Source organism: Corapipo altera, unplaced genomic scaffold (genome assembly GCF_003945725.1).
Source record: "Corapipo altera isolate COAL_440 unplaced genomic scaffold, ASM394572v1 0, whole genome shotgun sequence".
NCBI classification, from domain to species: domain Eukaryota; kingdom Metazoa; phylum Chordata; class Aves; order Passeriformes; family Pipridae; genus Corapipo; species Corapipo altera.
In genome coordinates, this window is record NW_020884872.1 from 51,381,679 (window position 1) to 51,404,503 (window position 22,825).

Below are 22,825 nucleotides of genomic sequence, written 5' to 3' on the forward strand. Positions count from 1 at the left end.
GCACTGTACATAAAGGAAAAAGTTTGCCACAGTTATACAACACAGGGAGACTGGCAGAAAGCCACAAGTCAATAACAAGCCACACTGTTATTCCTTGTGCCACAAATTAAAAACAGAGACAGGTGAGAAGTGTGCCCCAACCGGTAGCAGTGCAGCAGTGGGCCTCATGCAGACAGAAGCAAGGGCAGCACTGGTCCAAGCCTGTTGCCAGCAGCTGCCCAGTCAGCTGGGAAAGAGGAGCAGGAGCTGGAGCTATGGGAGCAGTGGGAAATACGAATTAAGCCTGAGACTGATGGACAACAGAAACAGGATGGGGCAGAGACCAGGAAGGAAAAGCAGAGCTAAGGAAGGAGGAGGCCTGTTTTGACAAGCTACCCTTCAGACCTCATTTCAGAATGCTATCTGCTGCCACCTGTACAGGTTCTTCTGTAGAAATAACTCATATTTCTAATCTGTCTAGCTGAAGAGTTACTCTCTTTTTCAGTGTGAATTCACTTTGTTTCTGCAATACTTCCACCCTTCCCTCTCACCACAGTTCTCTCTCTCTCTCTCTAGTTTAGAAGACTTCAAAATAAAGAAATAATTTACTCCTTGGAAACAGAAATTCACTGTTGGATTTCTTTCTCAATACAGAACACATAGGTAGTAACATAGACTTTTAAATTTCCCCAGTCATTTGGAAATTTGGTGTGGAAACATGGGAGCACCCATTTTCTCCTGAGCTAACCTGCGGAGTTTGGTGGTGTGACAGGTCGGCAAAAAGCAAGTCTTTGCCAGGATTCAAAGTTGAACTGAATATGCAAATGAACCTGCACACACATGCCAATATATATTTACATACATATTTATATATAAACAGTAACTATTTTTAAAAAGGACAATAACAACATCAAAGGAATCTGGGGAACCATGGCACTCTTCGTTTACCATTGACAGGCCTTTGTTGTAGACAGACTGGGCTCTGCCTGGTCTGTCATGGGCTCTCCAGTTGCCTGAGTCTACTTAAATCCCAAGTCCTAAACAAGCAGCATTAGTGAGGGTGCTGGAAACACAACAGATGATGACAACAACAACAACCTAATGGTTATTAGTGGAGAAGAGGAATAAGTAAACACAAGCAAAGTATGCAAGTCATTTTATTAAAAGTATACCCATTGGGCTGCTTCTGACTTACAGCCGCTAATAAAGTCTCTCTGTCCTAATACATTTGAAGTGCCAGGACGCATTATTCAGCACATGAGTAATCCATCACATTCTTTTGGCTAATAGTCAGTTGTTGAGCCAGACTCTCATTCCTGAAGGTCAATAGCAACACGACTATTATAGCTGCAAAGCATGGCAGAGTCTTGTGGCACCTTACCTACCAGGTTAAAACAAGGATCCATGCAAGGATCCCATGTAATGAATGTTACAAGGTTCCCAAGTGGGCATATAGGTACTTCTGTGGAGGGTCAGGCCCTAAACTCACATTGAAAACCACAGGAAGGAACTCAGCATCCAGTCAAGAAAACAAGGTGTTCATATGGCCACCAGAAAAGCCAGTTGGCCCACTGGATTTTCCGTCTTCATATGGAATGATAATTTGGGTTCTGAAGGCTAATTGGAGAGTTGAATTTGAGAGTGGCCTCAGAACCTTGGGGGACTCTGCGCAACTACTTTAAAGGAACTGAGTAGGGGGCTATGGTGACCTGCTTTTTCTTGCAGGTTTTTAGATTAGACATGTTGTTGAACTCCCATATTAATATTCTGTGTTGTAGTTGTAGCACTTGCTAGAGAAGAAAGCCCCTCTACCTCTGGTTTTGTAATGTATCCTGGTGCCTGGGTCTGTTGTGTCTTTCTCTGTTTGCATTAGATTAAATGCTGCTGAAGTAGATGGGCCTAATTATGGCCTTTCATTCAAGATTAATATGAAACCATTAAGCTGGTTTATGCAACCAGGTAGCTGAGCAATAGAAACATCTAAAACAAGTATGAGGCAATGTTGGAAGCTCAAATCCTGCAATCAGCGGGCTTTTGTTGTGAATAGGCATGGGAAACACAGAAGCGAGTGCTGCCCTCATCTACAGACTTGAGACAAAACACAGCAAAAACTAGAGGGCTACCAAACCCGCCACCAGTCCAGCCCCAGATCGGAGGGTTGAGCTAAAAAGGGAAGCTTGCTGCTCCCAATGCTCCATGTCACTCCTGTTACACTACCGTGTGCTCAGCAAAATAATCTCAGGTAGTTCTTTCACAGTGACAGCACATGGACAATTGCCCAATTCTCTGTCAGTTTCTTCTCCAAGAAGAAACGCCTCAAAGAAACTTGGGCATTTTTCTAATGGCTAGATGAGAAAAGGGCAATGCCACAGCAATGCTTCTGGGAGGTCTCTCCCTATTCCCCAAAACATCGCCCTTATCTTTACAGTTATGCAGTTAGTGAGATGCAGGGAGATTTTCTTGGTAATTAACATCTTCACTGACTTTGTTCACGCTACCCTACGTATTTTTTAAGAGGATGGATTAGCTGACATGGGGGAGAGGCTAATTAAGAGGAAAAAGTTAATTTAAAAAAAATCAAAGTTTGATTGTAAGGAAAGAACAGAGAAATTCAAGAAAGGATTTGTGAGTCAGAGTTTACAAGAAAATAATGGAATTTTGAATAAATTGATAATTAATTTAATTGGATTATCATAATTTGCTCATAAATTTTACTTAAATTGATTCTTTTATTAGTTTAAGATAAATTTCTTCTAAAAAGTCCAGTATGCCTGGTTTTTTTAAGCTTGGAGAAAAGGAGAAGGCGACAGATGTGCCCCCATCCCAATTTCAACATACACATCCACTCAAATTTTTCAAGTGAACTACACTTCCTTCTCCCAAAGGAGAAATACTGAAAAGGAGATACTGCTGTGGCAGGCATCGTATAGTGCTATTATCGGACTTTCCTGCCTTTCTAGGGCATGAAAGCACCTTTCTGGGGAGAAACGTCTTTTGGGCACCACTGTTGATGAGTGTGAATAGGTTTTAACCATTTTGAAAGTGGGAAAGAATTTGTATACCTCTACACACCCAACCTTTGATTTCCAATCATGCTACTGTAGATGGACAATTGCAACCGTTTTCAGGCAACCATACACTTCCTTTAAAGTTCAGATGGCAGAAAAGCACCATCCTTTATCTCTTCACATTTATTATTTTCATCGGGGCAGGAGGCAGAAGTGCCAGGTATTTTCCAAAGAGGCAGCCCCTCCTATGCAGAACAGACACTCTTTGCTTAATATTGCCATGATTTCCAGTTTCCACTGCAAAAACACAGAACTTTCATTGTCGGGAGCTAGAGAGAGCACATGCATGCACACGCACACACATTAGGCACTTTGTTTTATTTTGCAAAAAAAAAAAAAAAAAAGAGTCTTTATATATAAACCATTTCATTCTCTCTCAAAACATTCTACAACTATACAGCTGTTTGCTCCATCATTTGCATAGGAAATACCACAATACAAAAATAAGGTAAGGGGGAGGCAAAAGAAGCAAAACAGCAACCAATTTATGCATGTGTTTCCACGTATAAACATTTGAAGCCTTACAAAATTATTTACATCATTTGTCAACTATTTACATTAAGAGCAACATTTCTAACTATAACAAACAAAACTATAATTTATCAAGTATACGTAAAATTGTCTTAAAAAAAAAGAGTCTATCATATACCACAAATAAATAAAGACAAATAACAGTTTTAACAAAGCAGGGTTTCCTGCAAGACCCTTTTTTGGTATTTTGATTGTCTATTCTAGGCTTTGGTTGACAGCTTAATATTACGGCTTGTGAAGTTCAGACACTTACTATTTTGTTTGGTTTTCTCCTGTTGTCTGGCCAAATCCTACCCGGTCTAATCTCATCTTTGGCCCTTCATCTCCTATTTCAAGGCTGAGCACGGCAGATCAAAGTCATTGTTAGCAAAAAAGGGCACCATTTCTTTGACTTCAGTGGAGTTTCAGCTACTTTTGTCAGCAGTAAATTTTCCTCTGTGAGTGTCAATCTGAACAGTGGATTAACTAAACTGCACTGTAATTTTAAACAAAACTACGGTATCCTTTACCTCCTAGTAAATTACATGCAATATCCACATCAAACTAGATCATACTGGTGCTGAACCAGCTTAACATGTCTGTGTATGGAAACTGCATCCTAAATCCTTCTTTTTAAAGAGATACTAAGTTTAGCTTATAGTAAGAGGTTTAACATTCTGTGTTCATTTTAACTATCCCCGCTATTTCAGCTTCCGACATTGACTTTACAGTTCATTCTGCATGTTTTGCCCTTTTAAGCAATTTGAAAACAAAATCCTGCTTTGAATATTCAGTGCACACCATTGAGTTAACAGGTATAAAACATCTGAAAGGCTTAGCTCAGTTCTCTTAAGAAAAATGAAGCTAAGTTGGTTCTGTTTTGAGAGGTATATAAGTAACTTTTTTTCATAAATGTGCCATGTTATCAAATGTAAAACAACTGTTTTTTTCAGATGTTTCTTAGAAAACTTTCGTAATAAACCTAAAAAAGCTGATCTGCATATTTACAAAATCTTTGTCATAGCAAACATGCAACACACAGAACAAAGTATTTTGTTCTATGGCTGTTTATGAATTTTTCTATGTATTTTACATCCACAGAACGGTTTAACATTAAAAAAAAAAACAAACACAAAACACATGTACTTAATATGTCCAGTAAAAACCTGACAGATTACAGTTTATGGCTTTTCCACTGTGTGCATTCATCTGCATCCTCTCATTAATTTGTTTACCAAACATTGTCACCATAATGACAGTGCTTTGGTCAAAACACTGCAAGAGGAAAAAATATGTACGAAGCTGCAATGTGTTGAGATATAATACTTGTAAAGAGATGAACCTGCTGACTAAAGCCATATACATTATGAAAGCAAACAAATGACCAAACACTCCAGTATTGTGATACAGTGTCTTCCCTTTTCCCGCATAAATATACAAAATATACATTTCCAGTTTCTTTCAAGATTTCTTTTAAATGGATAACCCATACTCAAAAATTAAACTAATTTCAGTTGTATGTTGAGAGTCAATGGGAAATTGCATAGATATAAAACAGCCTCAATGACAAGTCCAGGTTTTAGTTCTGATGTCTCTTCATGTGGAGAGCCAGGTGATCGGAGCGGGAGAAACTCCGATTGCAGACGGCGCACTGGAAGGGCTTTGCCCCTGTGTGCTTCCTGTAGTGGCGCGTTAGTTCATCCGATCGAGCAAATCTCCAGTCGCAGCCTTCCCATGTGCACTTGTATGGTTTCTCACCTGAAAGAGAGCACAGAGAAGCGAAACTGTCAGCCACACTCTTTAGCAAAGAAAACCGATGAGAGATCACATCAAACAGCACTGCTCTTCCATTTGAAGAAACAAATGACAAACAAGGAGCTGATGCCTCCTAGTTATTTGCAGCTCTATTCATCAGCCCCCAAACAAGTAGCCCCTTTGTTTTTTTCAGCAAATTTTGTTCTTGAAAGTGTGATTTAATACTTCAGTAAAATGTAAGAAACTTCCAAATGCAAATTAGAGACAGCTATAGTACAGAAATGCAGAGTTAAGAAGCCTCTATGAGACCGAAATACATTCCTTTACACTCACTCCAGTATGACAGGGAGTAGGAAAAAAAAGCAGCCTCACGTGACAATCTAGCCAAGTTTGTAACTTATGCTTGCACCTTTGAAAAATGGGTAAGTTATACAGAGCTTTTTTAAGAGGTCTGAAATGGGAAGGAAGACTTCTACGAAGATTCTTTGTAGTGTGCAGATGTGTTCAAGAGCTTCTGATGTGTGAAGAAAGGGGCACAGTGTGATACAAACACAACGAGGATAGTATTTTCTAAAATGTAAGAAGCAATAAAAACTTGTGGTATCCTGCTTGAGGCTAGCTATATATAGGCGAAGGCAACTTCAAGTTCAAAGCACCCATTTTCAGAATGAAATGTCTACAATAAGGTGCTTAAATAGCCATATTTTAGAGGTGGAAAGTGCCTGCTGTTTCTAGCAGTCTGTACTGATGTAGGGGAGCATGGCATCTCTGAAAACGCGCTGTGTTACAGCAGCTCTGAATGTAACTTCAAAATATCCACCTAGTCTTGAACACACTGGTCCAAGCACCTCAAATGTTTGCATTCATCCATTTTAGAACTATAAATGCAGTATTTTAAGCATGCCTACAATTTACAGGTGTTTGTTGAAATGGGAGAAATATAAATTCACAAAGCCATGATGACTTTTGTGGCAGTAGCTTCATCTGGAGCAGAAATACGCCCAAGCCGAGCATTCCAAAAAGGCCTTTCTAACCTCTTCTACCTCTCCATTGGTCTCAGACCTTTACCCTCACAGTCTCAGTCCTATTGCACTATTGAGCGCCTCCTGCTTTTCCATTTTTTACCATCACACAAGCATGTGGAAAAAAGAGAGAAGCCCACATCCTGCAATCTGTTTATTCTGCATAAGCTATGCAGGTAACACCACCTGAGAAACTCCAAAACATTACTTCAAAAGCCCTTATTTATCATGCAGATGAAATTATGAAAATGTTTTTGTCTCGGAGTTTCTACTGCTTCTTCTGATCAACTAGAAACTTTTCATCTCCTACTGAGTGCAGAACCAGCCCTTTGCTCACAAGGGGGATGTGGCTTCATGTTAGCAGGGTCACAACCATAACCAGACCTCTGCAAGAAAAACTAACCACCTCTTTGTAAAAACAGCAACTAGGATTTATTGAAATCATGGTGGAAATGTAACATCCCTTAAGAACAACAAGAGCCTGGCATCACCTCTCACAGAATTTATAATTATTTGGTGGATCGCAAAGCAGAACGCAAATGATCACAGATTTCTGTCATAGCTGAATTTATTCTGAGTAAATTCTGATGCTGATTGAAGACTGAATGGTCTATCATACAGGATTGTTTTTTGCTCTGTGCAACACATACTGTAGGCTAAAATACAGATTTCATTCAAACTCAGTGTGTAAAGCTTTTGTAACAGCAGAGAAGCCAGATTACACATTTGGTCTTCACAGTACAATGACAGGAAAGGTCCCTCTTCAGTGAGGGATCTTTTGCACTATATACATTGATGTATTTTAACTGGGTTATTAAGGGTGTCTGTAAAAGACTGTTGCTGATCAATAGGCACAGCACTAGGGAGATCTGAGAACACTTTGCTTTAAAACACACACGCACACACAGAGATTACACAAAAGCATTACTCCTGCATTTGAAGCATCTTAACTTAAAGCCAGTGTATTTATTTTTCTCATTTCTTTCTACTAGCTTTAAACTCTTCTTTAAAAGTCTTCACTTAAAACTGCCAATTTTATACTTGATGCTGAACTCCCAGTCTTGTGATCCTGCCCCCCCTCACTGCCCAGGGAGAGCATATACATAGTTAGGCCTCTATCTACTCCAAATGTTTGCTCTCACATTTTGCAGAATTACACAAGGAATGACAGAAAAGGTAAAGAGGGCAGGAAAATAGCACTAGTTAATAAAAGCCTAGAAATATCCAGACCAGACCAGAATGGGGACCTGGAGATTAAAATCTGCTTCCAAGCATCAAGGAGATATGAAGTACATGCAACTTTCACGAAGTGTTGGACTACACTGTATTGAAAAAGCAGCCTCAAAGTTGTCCTGTGAAGGTGGTACCTGACCCTGTCAGAGTACAAACAGAAAAAGAAGCTGTCCTCCATTAAAACTTTTCTTCATGTGCGAGCAGTGTCAGCAGTGATACGAAGGCTCCTGGCACACGAACTGCCAGCAGCTGGGGCAGTAGTGAAGCCTGTACCTTGCTGGGTGCAACAGCGTCCAAGCCAACGTAGAGTCCAACGATCAGAATGCCCACCAAACTCCAGGGCACTCAACTTCATACAGACACTATCTCGACACTTACCGCACTGTCACGGTCACTTCAGTGCCAGCCACAGCCAGAATCCTCCTGTGCAACAGCGTTGCTCAGGGGAAAAGCTACATGCGGAATAGCACCGCTCTTCCCTGCCGGCAGACTGCTGCAGACCTGAGCTAAACCAAGCACTGCTCAGGGATGGATGAACAGAGGGGAACAAGCTGCTGCCTTACACAGATTGTTTTAACAGTGTTACTTCTATGTACTGGAAATTAAGGTCAGAATGCTGCTTTTAACCCCTGCTTTGGCCAACAGTGAGAACTGGAAAATGTATTTTTAGTGCCAGTGTAGAGGCCCGGACCATTTTGAATAAATCCTAGGGGTAAAATACTGAATATCTATGTTTGTAATGCTAGTTTCCGTTGGAAAGTTCTATTTAAGAACTGACTCAATTTCAAATGTTTTCCTTTTGGGCAAGGAGGAAGCAGGGGTAAGAAGAAGTAGGTGGAGATTATTTTCACTCCTTTGGAGCAAGCAGAAGAACAACTATCTGGTAGTATTTTTTCTCTCTCAACCTATACACATGCTTTTTGTCACTTAGCAGAAATAAGAATTTGGTTTAAGTTCCTGCAAGAGAGGGAAAAAGCACCTCACATTACATGTTTTCTGAAGTGATACTACTTCTTTGCTATGCTGACTTTAAAGCTCTGAGAAATCTGGGTTGAAGATTTATTTTTTAAAAAAGCAGGTATATACAACAAGGGACACTGAACCCTTTATCCACTGTTTTCGTTGGCTACATAGTAATGTAAGATTTGTTTACTTTAATGATTGTGAGAAATACAGTAGCAGTAAAGTTTTAGAAATATTTGGTTTTCTTCCAGCAATTTAGGATTTCTATAGGGTGTTAAACCAAGAATGCCACTGGTCATCAAATATGAAGGCAGTACGGCTTGGTTTTCTGGAACACGATCACGGTATCAAACAGATATTTCACTGTAAAAGCAAGAAAACAGCTAACTCCTCCACTTCAGGGGAGCTTCCATGGGATTTGTTAGAATGTCAACACTGTTCAACTAAAACACCATGAAGGAAGCTGGTACCGATTTCCAGCCAAATAGCACACTCCAACCCTTTCTTCCCTAGCCAGAAATATTATACGCAGCACTTCTGGGAAACAGAACTGCTTTCCTTTAAATTAGACTTCAACAGGATAGGGATTTCATAAGTTTAATTGGATTTCTGCATAACCTCCATCCAGTATCACTGATTTAAAATATTTTGCTAGGCTTACACATCACAAAATATATCTTTAAGTTCTTGAGCTCTTAATACGTATCCACTCTCCAGTGTTAAAAAAATACATTTGTGGAGCATGAGAAAGAGACTTGTACTTGCGCACAGAAATTTTAAGCTCTAATGTTTAGTTTGGAAGTTCTTTTACAGAAAGCACCTACCAAGAGATAAGGGAGTTTAACCTGAAAGGAGGCTATTTTGCTTGCAATGTGCCCGTTACAAAAAATTATTTACAATGCTAAGAGATCGTAAGGATGTCAAAAAGATATGTAGATATCCACAAGTAACATGCTAACCTAACCACTCACTTCAACAGATAAAATTTCCTCAAGGTAGATCCCAAGGTTCGGGTTTCTTATCAATACCACAGGAGAGTGGCCTGGACCAGTAAACACACTGTGTTGCCTCTTTTCCCTTTAATTTATCTTCTTGTGATTTAGCCATATCAAAATGCACCAACTGCTTTCCAAACACTAATTCTAGTCGCTGGCAGTGACACTCATGGCCATGTTCATTTGGGTAAGGCACAGTGCCACCAGTGCGGGGGTGACGGTCATTTTGAAGACACCCTCTATCTTCGACATGCAGCCTCTGTGCAAGAACATGTTTCTGTTTAAAATTCTGTTTGGAAAAAACAAGTCACTGAAAGCTTTCCATTACTGATGAATTTCCCTAATAAGAAGAAAATAAACTTCCTTATTTCACTGAAGAGATTTATGACTTTATTTCTGCAATTCACTGCTAGGATGGCTTTCTTTAAATATAAAGCTGTAAACAGCAAGGGTTGGATTTTCAAACCTAAAGTTAGGTAACTCTACTGGTATGCAGAAATCCAAATACAGGTATTACACCAGGCAACGCCTGCAACTTCACTTGTTTGCTATCAGAAATTTTTGTCAGAACAGCAAGTTTGGAGCTTCCTTGACAAATAAAAAGTAGCATGCTTTTCAAAGACTCCAAAAACACAACACCTGATTACATCTTGTAAGAAACTATAAAGATACCCTCCGCCAGTCTTTCCATTTTAATATTACTCGTGTTTATTATGAAACTATTTCTAGTGGCAAGTGTCTGGCCTTAAAAATTTTTCAGCTAGGTATGATAAAAAGGTGGCAGGCAAAGTAGAAGTTTCCGCACCATAACTGCATCAGTTATGTACATAACCTTTATCATGTTCAGTTTCAAACCAGATTATTAAAAATATTTATGTTGTCTCAAAGCTTTCCAGTGAATTTGTTTTCAAATTTTTCACAGGTTAACATCAGTCGTCTTAATTCCCCGACATGCTATAGCCTTAAATTTTTAGAAAAAAAATAAGAACAAACAAAATGTTTTTTTTCTTTTTTAGTTTGCTTGAAATAGTGTTTCTCTAGCTCATGGCACCACAGTTTTAAACTCTGGTCTCTTCCAGACTGACTGGACCAGAAAGTAGTTACTTGGGTGTATGCCTGCACTTGTTCAGAAGTGTTTTGCTCCCAATGTTTAGTTAAAATCAGACATTCCTTCTACCATTGACCAAGTGCTGCAGTCGTCATTAAAAGCAGCTTCTTGGTTTGTACTTGGGTTGTGGGTTTGTTTTTTTTTTGAGAAAGAACAGAAAGTTGAAGTTTCAAAACAAATAATCCCTGGGGTGTTTAAAAGCTCTTTAGTGCACCAAAATTCTCAGTTGTCCAAGAGGCCTGGCAGCACGCAAGGTATGTCCAGCTTATTTTGTGAGTGACAAAACAAATTTAGTCCTTGAAACATCCATCCCATCAGTGATATGAACGAGCAGCATATGCTGCACATTTTAAAATGTGATAAAGCCACTACCTAGTATAGTAATGGCTGGAGTGTGACCATTAGGTACTACTTCACAATGAAATAGCATTTTGAGGAATTTTTTAACAGAGAGCTATTGAGCCCTCGAAGTCCGATCACTGATAAATCAAGCATGGACAGGAATAAAAGATAACTGAATGGTGAGCAAAGAGGACTGAAAAGAAACTGTGCATCATCTACTTTCTGACCGGAGAGGAATTACCTTCACAGGGCTCCCATCACTTCTTGAAGCACATTTATTTTGGTAAGTGTTGTCTTATGCAGTTCAAGGATTACTGGGGAATCTTGACTGGCCTGTGCAATGGTTTATTTTCTTTCTGGTATAACATTCTGTCTTAACAGAGGTGGTCTCTCTTCAAAGAGATATGCAAACAGAGAGGAAAGGAATTTTTTTAAAAGCAGGTTTATAAGAAATCCATGCCATCTGGGGTGCATGGCTGTGTCTACGCATTTCCTAAGAACACATTTCCTAACCTATGCCTGTGGTACAAGAACAGCTCTTTAGCTCTCTCACCAGTAACACTGGTTTTTGTGCAGTCAGATAAGAGGTGCTCTTAAAATGGAATTTATTAAACATATACTGTAGACTTCCAGATTTCCATCTACTGTATGCACACAGACACACAGAAAAAAATTAAAAATTAAAGCAAAGCACAAAAGCTATTTTAACTCAAAGCGAAGCACTGTACACTTGCCAAAATCAAAGGTTTTAATATGTCCTTAATCAGAGTTGTTAGAGATCACTGAATATAAATAATGCAGCCTGACAGGACAGGAATGCTGCTACCAAGATACTCAGACTAAACTAGGACATTACTCAAATGTTTCTAATCTTTCACCAATGGGAGGTGCAGGTCATCTAACAAACAACAAGCAACACACTACTCCGGCTGGAAGCAGGAGTCAATCACCCCAGTCAAGCTCAGAAATTAATTACAATAAGGAATGTCTGATCAAATAATGGAAAGTTTTAATCACTGGCAATTGCTGTGAATCTTGGGACTGTATTAGCCTATGGAGGGCGGTCTCAAAATGAACTATATTTAAAGTCAGTCTCTTAGGTCAACAGTTTCCTTATCAGGAATCAAATATCTTGGAACTGAAGTTTAATCCTCTCAGGGAGCAATTGACAGAAACAACAGTTTTTTTAAGCTTTCATGCTTAGAGGGACTTTCTAGGCTTTTAATCAAAAAGAAAATATTAGGCTTTTCTTTTCAGTATCTAAAATCTGAATACCCCTCACCTGACACCTTAGAATTTAATTCCTGATTCGTAAAAATTGTATGCTGAAGCGAATGATCAGTAATATTTAATTCGAATATAGTTTTAGGTTGCTAAAATTTCACCTTCTCTTGAGCAACACATTCTAACACTTCTCATTTAGCTTCTGACTACAGATAAAGAACCAGATCAATTAATCCCAAAGTTTGCAATTGTTCACAAAGTGTTTGAAAAAAAAATGCATTATTTTCCCTTAAACTGTGGTTTGCACAGGAAAATAATGTACTTCCATTTCTCACACAGGCAACTAATGGATTTAGAAGAATTCATAAATAAAAGATGCTAACATACTCTTCTGCACTGTCTAGCAACACTGCACTTTAATGCACTTTGTCAACAGTTTTATTTAACTCTCTTCCACTTTTCCTTATGGTCTCTATCAATGATGGCATTTACTGACAGCTCCTTGAAGTATAATCTGTGCAACTGACTCATCTAACAGGTCAAAGAAGTGGGGTCTGCACAGAAATATTACTTAGTATCTGTTTTCATAATGCAAAGATTTTTCCAGGATGAGGTTTGCTATATGCACAGACGGCTGCAACCGTGAGCAAGGCAGAGTCTTTCGGGGCCTCCATTCCTCATTTGTGTTCCCTGAGTGAAATCCTTCACCAGAGTCTCAGGATGATTTGAGTTGATACATGTTTTCACAAGGTGCTTTTCTTCCACCAGGAGTCAAACTACTACCTATTTTCCCTTCTCAACAACAGGCATCCTGAATTCCTGGGCAATTCTATATGGTACCACCTTTAACAAGTGTCCCTAAAGAGCACCAAGTCCTAGGGACTGCTCAAGTCCACTGCACACAACTGGTTCTAATTCTGTTGCACCATCAATCTAATTTTGGATCTATCGAGGCAGAAATCTAAAATAAAATAAAACGTTTAACACCTTGAGGAACTGCACAAGTCAGCAGCTGTTCCATGCCTATATAAACATTTGAAATAACTAGGGACAGTGGAAGCATTTTGAGTGCATCTCATTTAGAGAAATGCCATTTCTCTTGAGTTATCTCGGCTTCCACTTCCCATCACTAAATCCAAACTAGATCTATAGATAGAGATGAAATAGTTCTGCAGTTAATGCTAGAAACTATTAATGGCAAGCCCATCATGTGACCAGAGAACATGCCTGTACAAAGGCTCTGTATACAGAAAACCAATATGCAGCTGGAAAATGTCCGCAATGTGTGTGCCTTGATGCATTCAAAACAATGACAGATTTTCCTCTAAAAAACATAAGCAATTCTGAAGCGTGCAGCTGTTCACAGAAATAATAATTTAAAAACCTCTGGAGCCAGCAGTTCTGCAGTGTTGCAGATAGGGTATTCCAGGTACCCACATGTCAAACACTTAATTTCCACAATCCAATCTTTAACATATAAAGAAATCTAAAAGGGTAAGTCACAGGGCCACTGTTGCTAAATGATTACGTGATATATATATTTATATACTCAGATGCCAGAAAAGGAACTGAATGAAGTTTATCTGCAATATGCAAGTAACTGCTTTTCATTGATATCTGGCAGGTTTTTTAAGTTGGACATATAGCTGTTATGCCAAAGGTTTAAGGTGGTTTTACTGCTGAACAGCCTGTGATAAACGCACAACTCCCTCACATATTTCATACCATAGTTGCACAATGCCGGGCATAAAAAGAAACTTGTGACACGACGAACAGGTAAAGTTATTTTAAAAGGTATTACAATTTAAAAGGTTTTAAGGTATTACAATGTACCAGACACCTGCATGGAAACGGATAAAAAGCGTTACGCATCTTTTCAACATTTGAATCTTTGTTCATATTCTGGTTTGGGGTTACCAGTTTTGAACTAAAATCTACTTCATCATTTACAAATGCTAAAGCATTACATAGAGAAAGAAAAATGTGTGCCTGCCTCTGCAACTGGTACAAATACTTAGCTCTTAATGGGAATACTGGATTCCTAATCAACAGCAAGAGTCCAGAGTAATTGCATTAAATCAGCATAACTATATTAGCTTATACCACCTGACTTGGTGTAAGATAAACACCTTGGGAACACTTAAGAAGAAAAATGTATGGGACTTTCCTCTTGCCCATTTTCTACAGTTTTATTTAAATGTACCTCACAAAGTCTGACAGCGTGTTCATATCCCAATTGAAAAAGAAAAGACTACAGCCTACATTCCACCTATCAAAAATAACATTTCCCTTAGCTTTGTTCTCAAAGAACATCTACTAAACCCAGGGAAAAACTTTCAGAAGGGAAAGGTTGCTAAATAAATACCGTGAAAAGGGTAAGATTTTACAATACAAAAGGAAAACCATAAGGTCTGTCTTGACTTTTAATGGCAGACAACCTTTGCTGCAGGCTCTTTTATTTTAAGATGACAGATTGCTGAGAAGGGTGGGGACTGGTTGGGATGAGAAAGAGACTGCAGCCAATTTTAAAAGGTATTGTTAAGAAACTAAGAATAAGGAGAGAACAACTTCAGTGGTCCATGATTACTAAAGAACGGGTTTAGCCAGATAAACAGGTCTGCTATCCCTGAAGGGATTTGAAAGAATATCACACACAACTTTATTAAAATGGATTACGTGACATTTGCTTTAGACTTTGAAGGTAAAAGCTTCACAAAAGTCCTTTAAAAAAAATTTAAACTAAAAAAATCAAAACTTATTAGTGCTGTATGAATTCACAGTTCAGGGGGATGGGATGCACAGAGGCACTCTCCCTAATTTAGCCCTCGGCACTGAGTCCTTTGGAAATCAATAGCGAGATTCCCCAGCACTCCTGGGGGAGCTGAGCAACTTCTCAGGTTTCCCTGAGTTTGCACCCCTTTACTTTAACATTCATTAATCGATTTAATGTTAAGTCAGAGATCTGGCTCTTAATACACACTTCAACATATGTTAAGGCAGAGATCAGAATCAGTGCTGAAAATCTTCAATTATGAAGTGAATATTCAAGAGAGTTAAACTAATCCAAACTCTGAAATATTGCAGGTAGCAGGATACGGACTCACATTCTTGCATGTAATGCACGCTTTAGACAGTTTATCCCTTCATTCACCTCCCCAGAAGACCCTCTGCATTACAGACCTGCTTAAATTCACTAGATTTTTATCTAAAACAACATTCTTGTTTTCATGAATACATCAGTTCCTTTGACCTTTGCACATCTATCCACATTTCTAGGTAAAAAAGTGAAGGCAACAATAAAGATTAGTGACCCTAAGCAATATATGTTAGCAACGTGGGATGTATTTCTATGCACACACGTATTAACTTTGTAAATCCTAACATCGTTACTACTCAAGGTGCAAAAAAGATATAAATTGATTTAAAAAAGAAAAAGTGTTCATTTCAAATGTTGATGTAATGGTAATTTTTAGACTAAAGCTTTGCTTTTATTTCTCTTTCTAGTTATTATATAATAGTAAATGAGATATTTAAAACTGGTATTTAGTTCCTGGCTGAAGTGCGTAAGTGGAAATTGCACACTCTTAAATTTACAGATTATTTATTAGAAGGGGTTTCTACTCTCCAACACTACTCACATTTACATCCTCATGAAAATATTCCTTTCTTACTAAACTTACTGCTAATGAGTGATTACATATAAAAAGTATTTTTAATAGCGTTTGTGTTTAGTCTCTTACTAATTCAAAGCAATAATCTTTGTACAGCTGCTTTCGATTTTTCACTGTGACTGCAACACAGGTAACTTTCATTTATCAAAAAAAAAATTTCCTTAGTAACGTTTAGCCTGGAGATACTCAATTTCTTTAGGATAATCTAACGATCCATTCTAAATAGCTGCTGAACAGAAAGCCTTGTTTCCATAGAGATAGTGAAACATTTTGTTAGATCACATCTCACGACAAGTTTTGTTTTGACTTCTGGTTTAAACTCACTCCTTACTTGAATGGCACAGGCATCACACTGACAGCCTGCTTCAATAACAAAGTTGCTTGAACTGTGATTTGTGTTTTGCTGTGATTCAAGGTCCATGCATAAAAAACACCAGGTTCATACTCGGTTTTAAAAACAGGAGCTGCAGCCCTCTCATTTGATTTGATACTTTTCACTGATTTAGCATGAACAGTTCTGTTCTAAGATCCTGGCAAAGAACGGTACTAGCTTCCAATGTCCTAGTGGTGAGTTTTTCACTCCGTTTCCCTCTTTTCTTCTCCCCGCCTCAGCAGGTGAATGCTTAGGAAGAGCACCTAGGGCAGTTCCACCTCCCAACCACTGTCCTCTGCATGCACGGCTCCTGCACCTACACACAAGCAACACCATCCCCAGCTCCACTCCGTGCGGGCCCGAGAACGAAGACTGTCTCTGCAGCTGCAGGTGGAGTTTGATCAAGGTACAAAAAACAAGTGTGACTCACTGACACTTTTAATTGTCTCCACTTTAATGTCATTCACTGACAAAAAAAAAAAAATTGAAATTATGTTGTTGCTTTTTTAAAATAAGTATGTAGAACTACTTGTCTTTCAAAAAAAATTAATAAAACACACTTAACGCCAAGGACGAAGTAAATGGACATTATCTTGGGAGTTTTCATGATGTTTCCGAAAAATTCTAAGATTAAAGAATTCTAAAAGGTCAAAGAGAAAAACCCAAACCAGAAAATTCCATCTACTTAGATAAATCTTTAAAAGAATACGTTTACTATGCTTAATTCATTATTCAAGGGGGAAAAAGTCTATTTTTTAACACGTTAATGGCATTTTAGATTGAAAAGACAAGTTTCCATCTGCTTTATTCTCAGCTATTGTGAGTTCTGTATTATAAAAAGTTTAACAAAACTGCATTAATAAAAGCAATTTTTCTTTTCATTGACCAATCTCTATATATTTCTTAACTGAACTGCCAGTTTGTACCTACACCACTCTAGAGAAAACAGAGAGGAGACGGCAGACCAAACATGCTTGCTTTCTCAGAAAATGTCAGCCATGAACGAACAAGAGACAGTAAGAGAGTGAATACATACCTGTGTGAGTTCTCAGGTGTGCTTTTAAGTGAGAAGACTTTGTATAAACTTTTGTGCAGCCTAAACCAAAACAAAAAAGCAGAGAGGCTTCAGTAGGGAGAAAAGGAACACTTCACATTACATTTAAACTTCCTCAGTCAGTGTTGGGGTACTATCTGGACACATTTAAGTTTTCTACTTTCTGGTATCATCTTTGTCATTTAGAAGTAAAATTTTACATAGAAAGCTCCTAGGGATATGCTGCTTTACACAGAAAAAACACGTATGTTTCTGGCAGAGCTGCTATAATCTATGTACAGTAACGCCTGCTACGTAAATTAACAACTCAGCAGGGGGCTTCATCTTTTAAAAATTTCCCAGAGGACTTGATCAAGCCAGACTCGGTGTCGTTGTCACCCGGGGCTCAGCGTAACTCTTCCACCGAGCACTTATCACACTGCACACCGAATGGGTGCTACACCACCCAGAGTTATGTTGCTCAAAAGGAAGAGTAACCATGAGCAGCAATTTCTCTCTGCACTGCAATGAGTGTGAACATCTTGTATCTGGGATTACGTACTACATGGAGGCACAGTTTACAGTCAGGTCCCTCTTCCCCTTCAGTGCAAGAGAAGGAGAGGCTGAAGACAATCTACCTGTGGGCAATTTTCAGAGATGGTTTTAATGGATTTTTGAGGGCAGCCGAATCTCCTGTTCATAACAGGGAAGATATGGCCGTGGCCTCAGTTGCTAGGAGCCGAAATGATTCTTTCAGTGCCAGAAGATTCAAACTGATCTGTACTGCGTTGGACAAACTGAGCCTCTGCTCCACCACAGGTACTGGACGAATGAGAGCAGGAGCTGCATAGTCACACTGACTTACATCAGCAAAGGACATAATTTTTTTATTTTCTATAGAGTAAAAATTTTGTAACATGGTAAAATGAACTCAGTTGTTTAAGAGAACGACAAATGACATGAAGAAAACAGTGTATGTTATTTAAAGAATGTGAAAATGTCCCATTCGAAATAAAACAACAAAGAAGAGAAATTCTACTTTGACAAGAAACTATTTAGTTCCAGATGTAGACGACAGCTAAAGAAAAACCACTTATACCTCATCCATGATTATTCACACTCTTTTTATTGTAAGGGCTGGGATTTTCTGGCATAGATTGCTTACCAGGATAGTCACAGTAGTGGATACGTCTTTTCTCCAAATCTGGGTTACTTCTCCTGTTGTATCTGACTGGTTGGATGTTCTGGGGGGTTATGGGCAGAGTCGCTGGTAAGTTTGGATTGTGAATCGCCAGCTTAGAAGCTATAGTTGCGGCATATGATGGAGGGGGGGTTAAATTCTGCAGCATCTCTGCTTGTCTGTCTGGACTTCCAGGCTCTGAGCTTGGGGGCGAAGGAGGGAAGTAAGTGGCCTGCTGCTGCAGAAACTGGTTTGGCATGGTGTAGCTACAGGGGGGGATACCCTGGAACTGTTTCATTGCAGTCTGTGGAACAGCCGAGGAGAGCGTGTTAAGGCCCGCCATGGCTGATGGCATGGAGACATTGTTTAGGGAGTCCATCACGGCTGCCTGAGTAGTAGTGTTGGGCATATCTAAATCCGGTGAGCTCAAGAGCTGATACAGCTGGCCTTGCTGGGGTGTGACAGAAAGATGAACATCTGGAGTTGGAAGCTCCTGCTTGATGAAAATGTTGTTCACATCGGGAGTTTGGTGGGAGCTGAAGATGCTGGTAAATTCGGGGAGGGCCTGAGTGGGAGTAGGGGCAGGGGCAGTAGTTTCGTTCTGGTGACTGAAGATGGTGACCGGCTCTGTCTTGATGTGGGTTACACAGGGTCGCTGAGATTTGTACAGGCCAGTTCTCAGATGGCTAATGTCGGGGAGGAAGACGTTCATGTTGATGCTGTAAGGCAACCCTTCGCTGTCAGTGAAAAACTGGTCTACAACCGAGGCACTGTCTCTTCTGTATTTCTTATGTTCGGGGATGACAGGAACAGGCGGGAGCTGAGGTGCCAAGTATTTCTCCATTTCACATCTTGTCTACAAAGACAAAACAGACCATAATCCACATGATTTGTTACCAACCAAGAAAGACGATGGCATGCAAGTCATGTGAGGTTTTGCAAATAAAAGGCAATACTTTTCAGCCAGCCGCAAGACACCTACAGAAGAAGTTATGAACGCTCACACTAATGAGAACCTGTCTTTTATAATCACACACTGATCAACACCATCAAGGACAAGGAGATAAAGTCATGGCATAAGTCATTCAGACATTAAGATCGATCTGATGTTTCAGCATACACAGACTTTTCATCTTTTATGCCTACAAGATAGTGCAAGGCACAGAAGTGACAGGCGCTGTGCCTAATCTGCAGATCTCCTGCTATGGAATTCACTGCTCGAGCAGGGTGACTGCCTATCTGTTTCACCCGCTTTTCTTTGAAATGCTAACTCTAAAAGCCACATCCTCAGCTGGCTATTTGAATGCTAATACTTCAAATAACACTTATATATACACGTATATATATTTCTACACTTCCAGGATTTTTCATCCATAAAAACAGTATTTGATTAGAAATATGACACCAAGTGTAAAGTTATTAATAATATTGAATAACAAGAAGAGGGGTTGACTGCATCAGAGTACTCTTTGTGTAAAGTGTCTCCAGGACTACACTTAAATCAGTAATAATCTGTGCAGTGTATAATTGGCTAATAGCATGATGAACATGTCCCGATCCATGCCTCAGTCCTCGGAGAGCTCTTTAATTACTGGAAAATCATTCTCTTAGCGCAGTGGTGCGAGGGAATCCGTGGGTGGCTGGAGCCCTATACATTACTGGTGTACAGTCATCGGCAAAACATTTATCACGCACTCTCCAATGGGCAAATGCTACATTCCCCCCTGCCCTGTCAAGAGAGCGCTCATACCAGACCCGTTTAGCACCCCGCAAGAGAAAGCAGCTGACAAACAGCAACTCTGCCCGAAAGCGGATTTTAGGACCTTTCTTCAAAGACCCCCAGTAAACACCACAAACAAACGGAGCCGCCTTCCCGACTCTTTGATCTGGATCTGCCTCGACATGCCAGACTACTTTTTCTAGCTCTTGTTTACGAGCCGAGGGTAGCTCGCTTTGAAGCCGTGAGTTATTTACTCGCTGGGGAAGACACCACCGAAACGCAGCGCCCGATAGCCCGCTGCGGCACCGGGGGCTCCCGCCGGCCCGGAGGGCGCGGGCGTCCCACAGGGGCTCGGGGAGCCGCCCCTGGAACGGGCACCGTCCGCGGGCTGGAACCCGGCTGCGACTGGCGTCTTCCCGCTTTTAGCTGCTCCAGCTGTTTGCCTGTGGATCCGCTCCCAAGCAGCCTCCTGGGATAGTCAGAAAATCCCGGGAAGTCCCCCCTTACCCCGTGTGTCGTGTGCTCTCGCCCCCCCACTCCCCCCTTTCCGAACATGACTCCCTGCGTGGGCGAGGAGGACAGGCGGCCGCTCTAATTCTGCCGCCGGGCAAGTGCGAAGGCAGCAGCTGTAGCTTTCAACACAGCCGCGGGGGCAGCCCCGCTCCCCCCGTCCGCCGCGGGACGGCCCGCGGAGCCCGCGCCCCGCCTCGGCCCCGGCCGCCGCGCACAGCTCCGCCGGCGGGAACGCGGGAGCGCTCCCGCTCCGCACGGGCAGTGAGGCCGCTCCCCCGCACACGCACACACATACACACACGCACACGTACACGCACATACACACAGCCCGCCGCTGCCGCCGCAGCCCCGCACCTCGGTGTCCACCGCCCTCGCCCCGCGGCCCGGCCCCACCCAGTCCCACCCGCCCCCTCCGCAGCGGTCGCTCCCGCCCGGGCGAGGCGCGATGGCCGGCGGGCTGTGCGGGGACCCAGCGCCCACCGGCGGGCTGGGAGGGGGGTGCCCGCAGCCTACCTGCACCATCTCCTCCGCCGGCAGGGTCGCGCCGCCGCCCCCGCCGCCCCCAGGGTGCTGCTGCGGCTGCTGGGGCGGCGGCTGCTGCTTCAGGTCCTCCCCGGGGAAGATCGCTGCCTCCCGGGCGCCTAGCACGGGCTTGAGCTGCGCGAACACCGGCTCCTCGGGCTGCTGCACGGGCCCCAGGCGGGCACTCATGGTCAGCACCCTGGTGGCCATGAGGCTGGCGGCGGGCGCGGCGCGGACGGTCTGCCCGCCCCGGCACAGAGCGACTGACCCGCGGGCGGCTCCGGGCGGGCGGGCGGCGGCTGCTCGTACGCTCAGTGCCCAGGAGCCCCAGCCCAGAGCGCATCCACTACGCTGTAGTCAGTGCCTCCCCCTGTACCTGGCCGCGGGTATCTACCCGGTGACACACGCCCGCCTCTATTTCACCCTACTCCACCCCCGGCCCCCCCTACACCCCACCCAGACCGGCGAAGGGGGCCGGCCCTGCCGCCCGCCCTGCCTACGGGGAGCGCGGGCAGCTCCTCCCCGCCGCCCGGCCCGGCCCGATCCGGCCCTGCCCCGCAGCGGCGGCACCGGCGAGCGCGGCCGAGGCGGCGGCGCGGACCGGTCCCGGTACCGACCGTGACCCCGGCCCCGGCCCCGACCCCGACCCGACCCCGGCGGTATCGCCAGGGAGCGGTGCCCTGCGCAGGGTCCTCGGGCAGGGTCGGCGGGCGCGATGCTCGCCGTGGAGTAGAAGCGGGTTTTCAGCAAGTGCGGCGGTCCGCCGAGGCCCCTCTCGTGCTTTCACTATTATTTATAGTCTTGTAAAGAAGCGCTGCTAATGTGGGCACTTTAAAACAACCGTCTTGTCCTACCTTTCATCTTCAAAAGGGTTTTAAAGGCAGTCATTCAGATTTATTATTTTTTGTCCCGAAGGCAACTCGTACTCGAAACCTGCTGATAATAAATTTCAGCGCTGCGATATACAGCCCCCCTACGCTATGAAAATGCTGTTTTTCAACGTATCACAGAAATATCGCAGATGAGAAGGAAGACAGGTAGAGGAAAAGAGGTAGCGAGGATTGTCTCGTCTCTTCCTACCTCCCCCCTCTTGGATGAGACAAGTTTCTATTTACTTGTTTTGAGGTGTGGTTTCGACGCAAAGCATATTTCCTCGTAGACACAGGACGATGAGCTAAGCTCCCGCATGTTTCGCTGAAGGAAGAGAAAAAGGAGCGTCGCCGTCCTTTCGTGCAACACCGGCGGGATCACGTCGTATGGGAAAAGTACAGCGTGTAGTGGAGCCTTGGAAAAAAAGCACAAACTTTCCACCTTTTTCCTGGCTCTACCAGCTCTGCACTCTCGGTTTGCAGGGTGAGAGTCTGTGAATCCACAGACATGTTGCAACCTCCCCCTCCCCGCATTTATCCCCTATCATTTACAGATAAAGCTCTTTTTTAAAAACGTAAAAAAGCATTTTTTTCCTGGTCAGCCTGGCACTCCTCCTCTTTGCCACCCAGTCCACAGCGAGTAGGATATCTCAGAGCCTGCATGTAGACAACTAATTACAGAACCAGGAAAGAGCTCAGCATAACGTCTTTAAACAAACTGTTTAGCAATACGTAGCCGCTCGAT

General features: G+C 42.1%; 1 protein-coding gene across 2 annotated transcripts; it reads right to left on the reverse strand.

The window, feature by feature from the left end:
* Positions 1-3,348: 3,348 nt before the first annotated feature.
* KLF5 (Kruppel like factor 5) lies at positions 3,349-22,139 on the reverse strand. Of its 2 annotated transcripts, none has more exons than XM_027647078.1 (4): positions 21,203-21,421; positions 18,442-19,312; positions 17,280-17,339; positions 3,349-5,315 (listed from the first exon to the last, which is right to left on the reverse strand). In XM_027647078.1, exons 1-4 carry the CDS (start codon positions 21,419-21,421, stop codon positions 5,137-5,139), a joined length of 1,329 nt encoding a protein of 442 aa, XP_027502879.1. In that variant the 3' UTR covers positions 3,349-5,136. The 2 variants fall into 2 exon arrangements, with proteins under 2 accessions (XP_027502879.1, XP_027502887.1); XM_027647086.1 differs by lacking the exon at positions 21,203-21,421 and adding an exon at positions 22,066-22,139 and having other exon boundaries at positions 4,508-5,315.
* Between the last annotated feature and the right edge of the window lie 686 nt (positions 22,140-22,825).

What these genes read in the sequence shown, in the direction of transcription:
- KLF5 (XM_027647078.1), bottom strand. Translation starts at nt 21,421, where the DNA reads ATGGCCACCAGGGTGCTGACCATGAGTGCCCGCCTGGGGCCCGTGCAG. An exon ending in CGGCGGAGGAGATGGTGCAG is followed by an intron (nt 19,313 to 21,202) that starts GTAGGCTGCGGG and finishes TTGTCTTTGTAG; the next exon opens with ACAAGATGTGAAATGGAGAA. An exon ending in CCACTACTGTGACTATCCTG is followed by an intron (nt 17,340 to 18,441) that starts GTAAGCAATCTA and finishes GTTTTGGTTTAG; the next exon opens with GCTGCACAAAAGTTTATACA.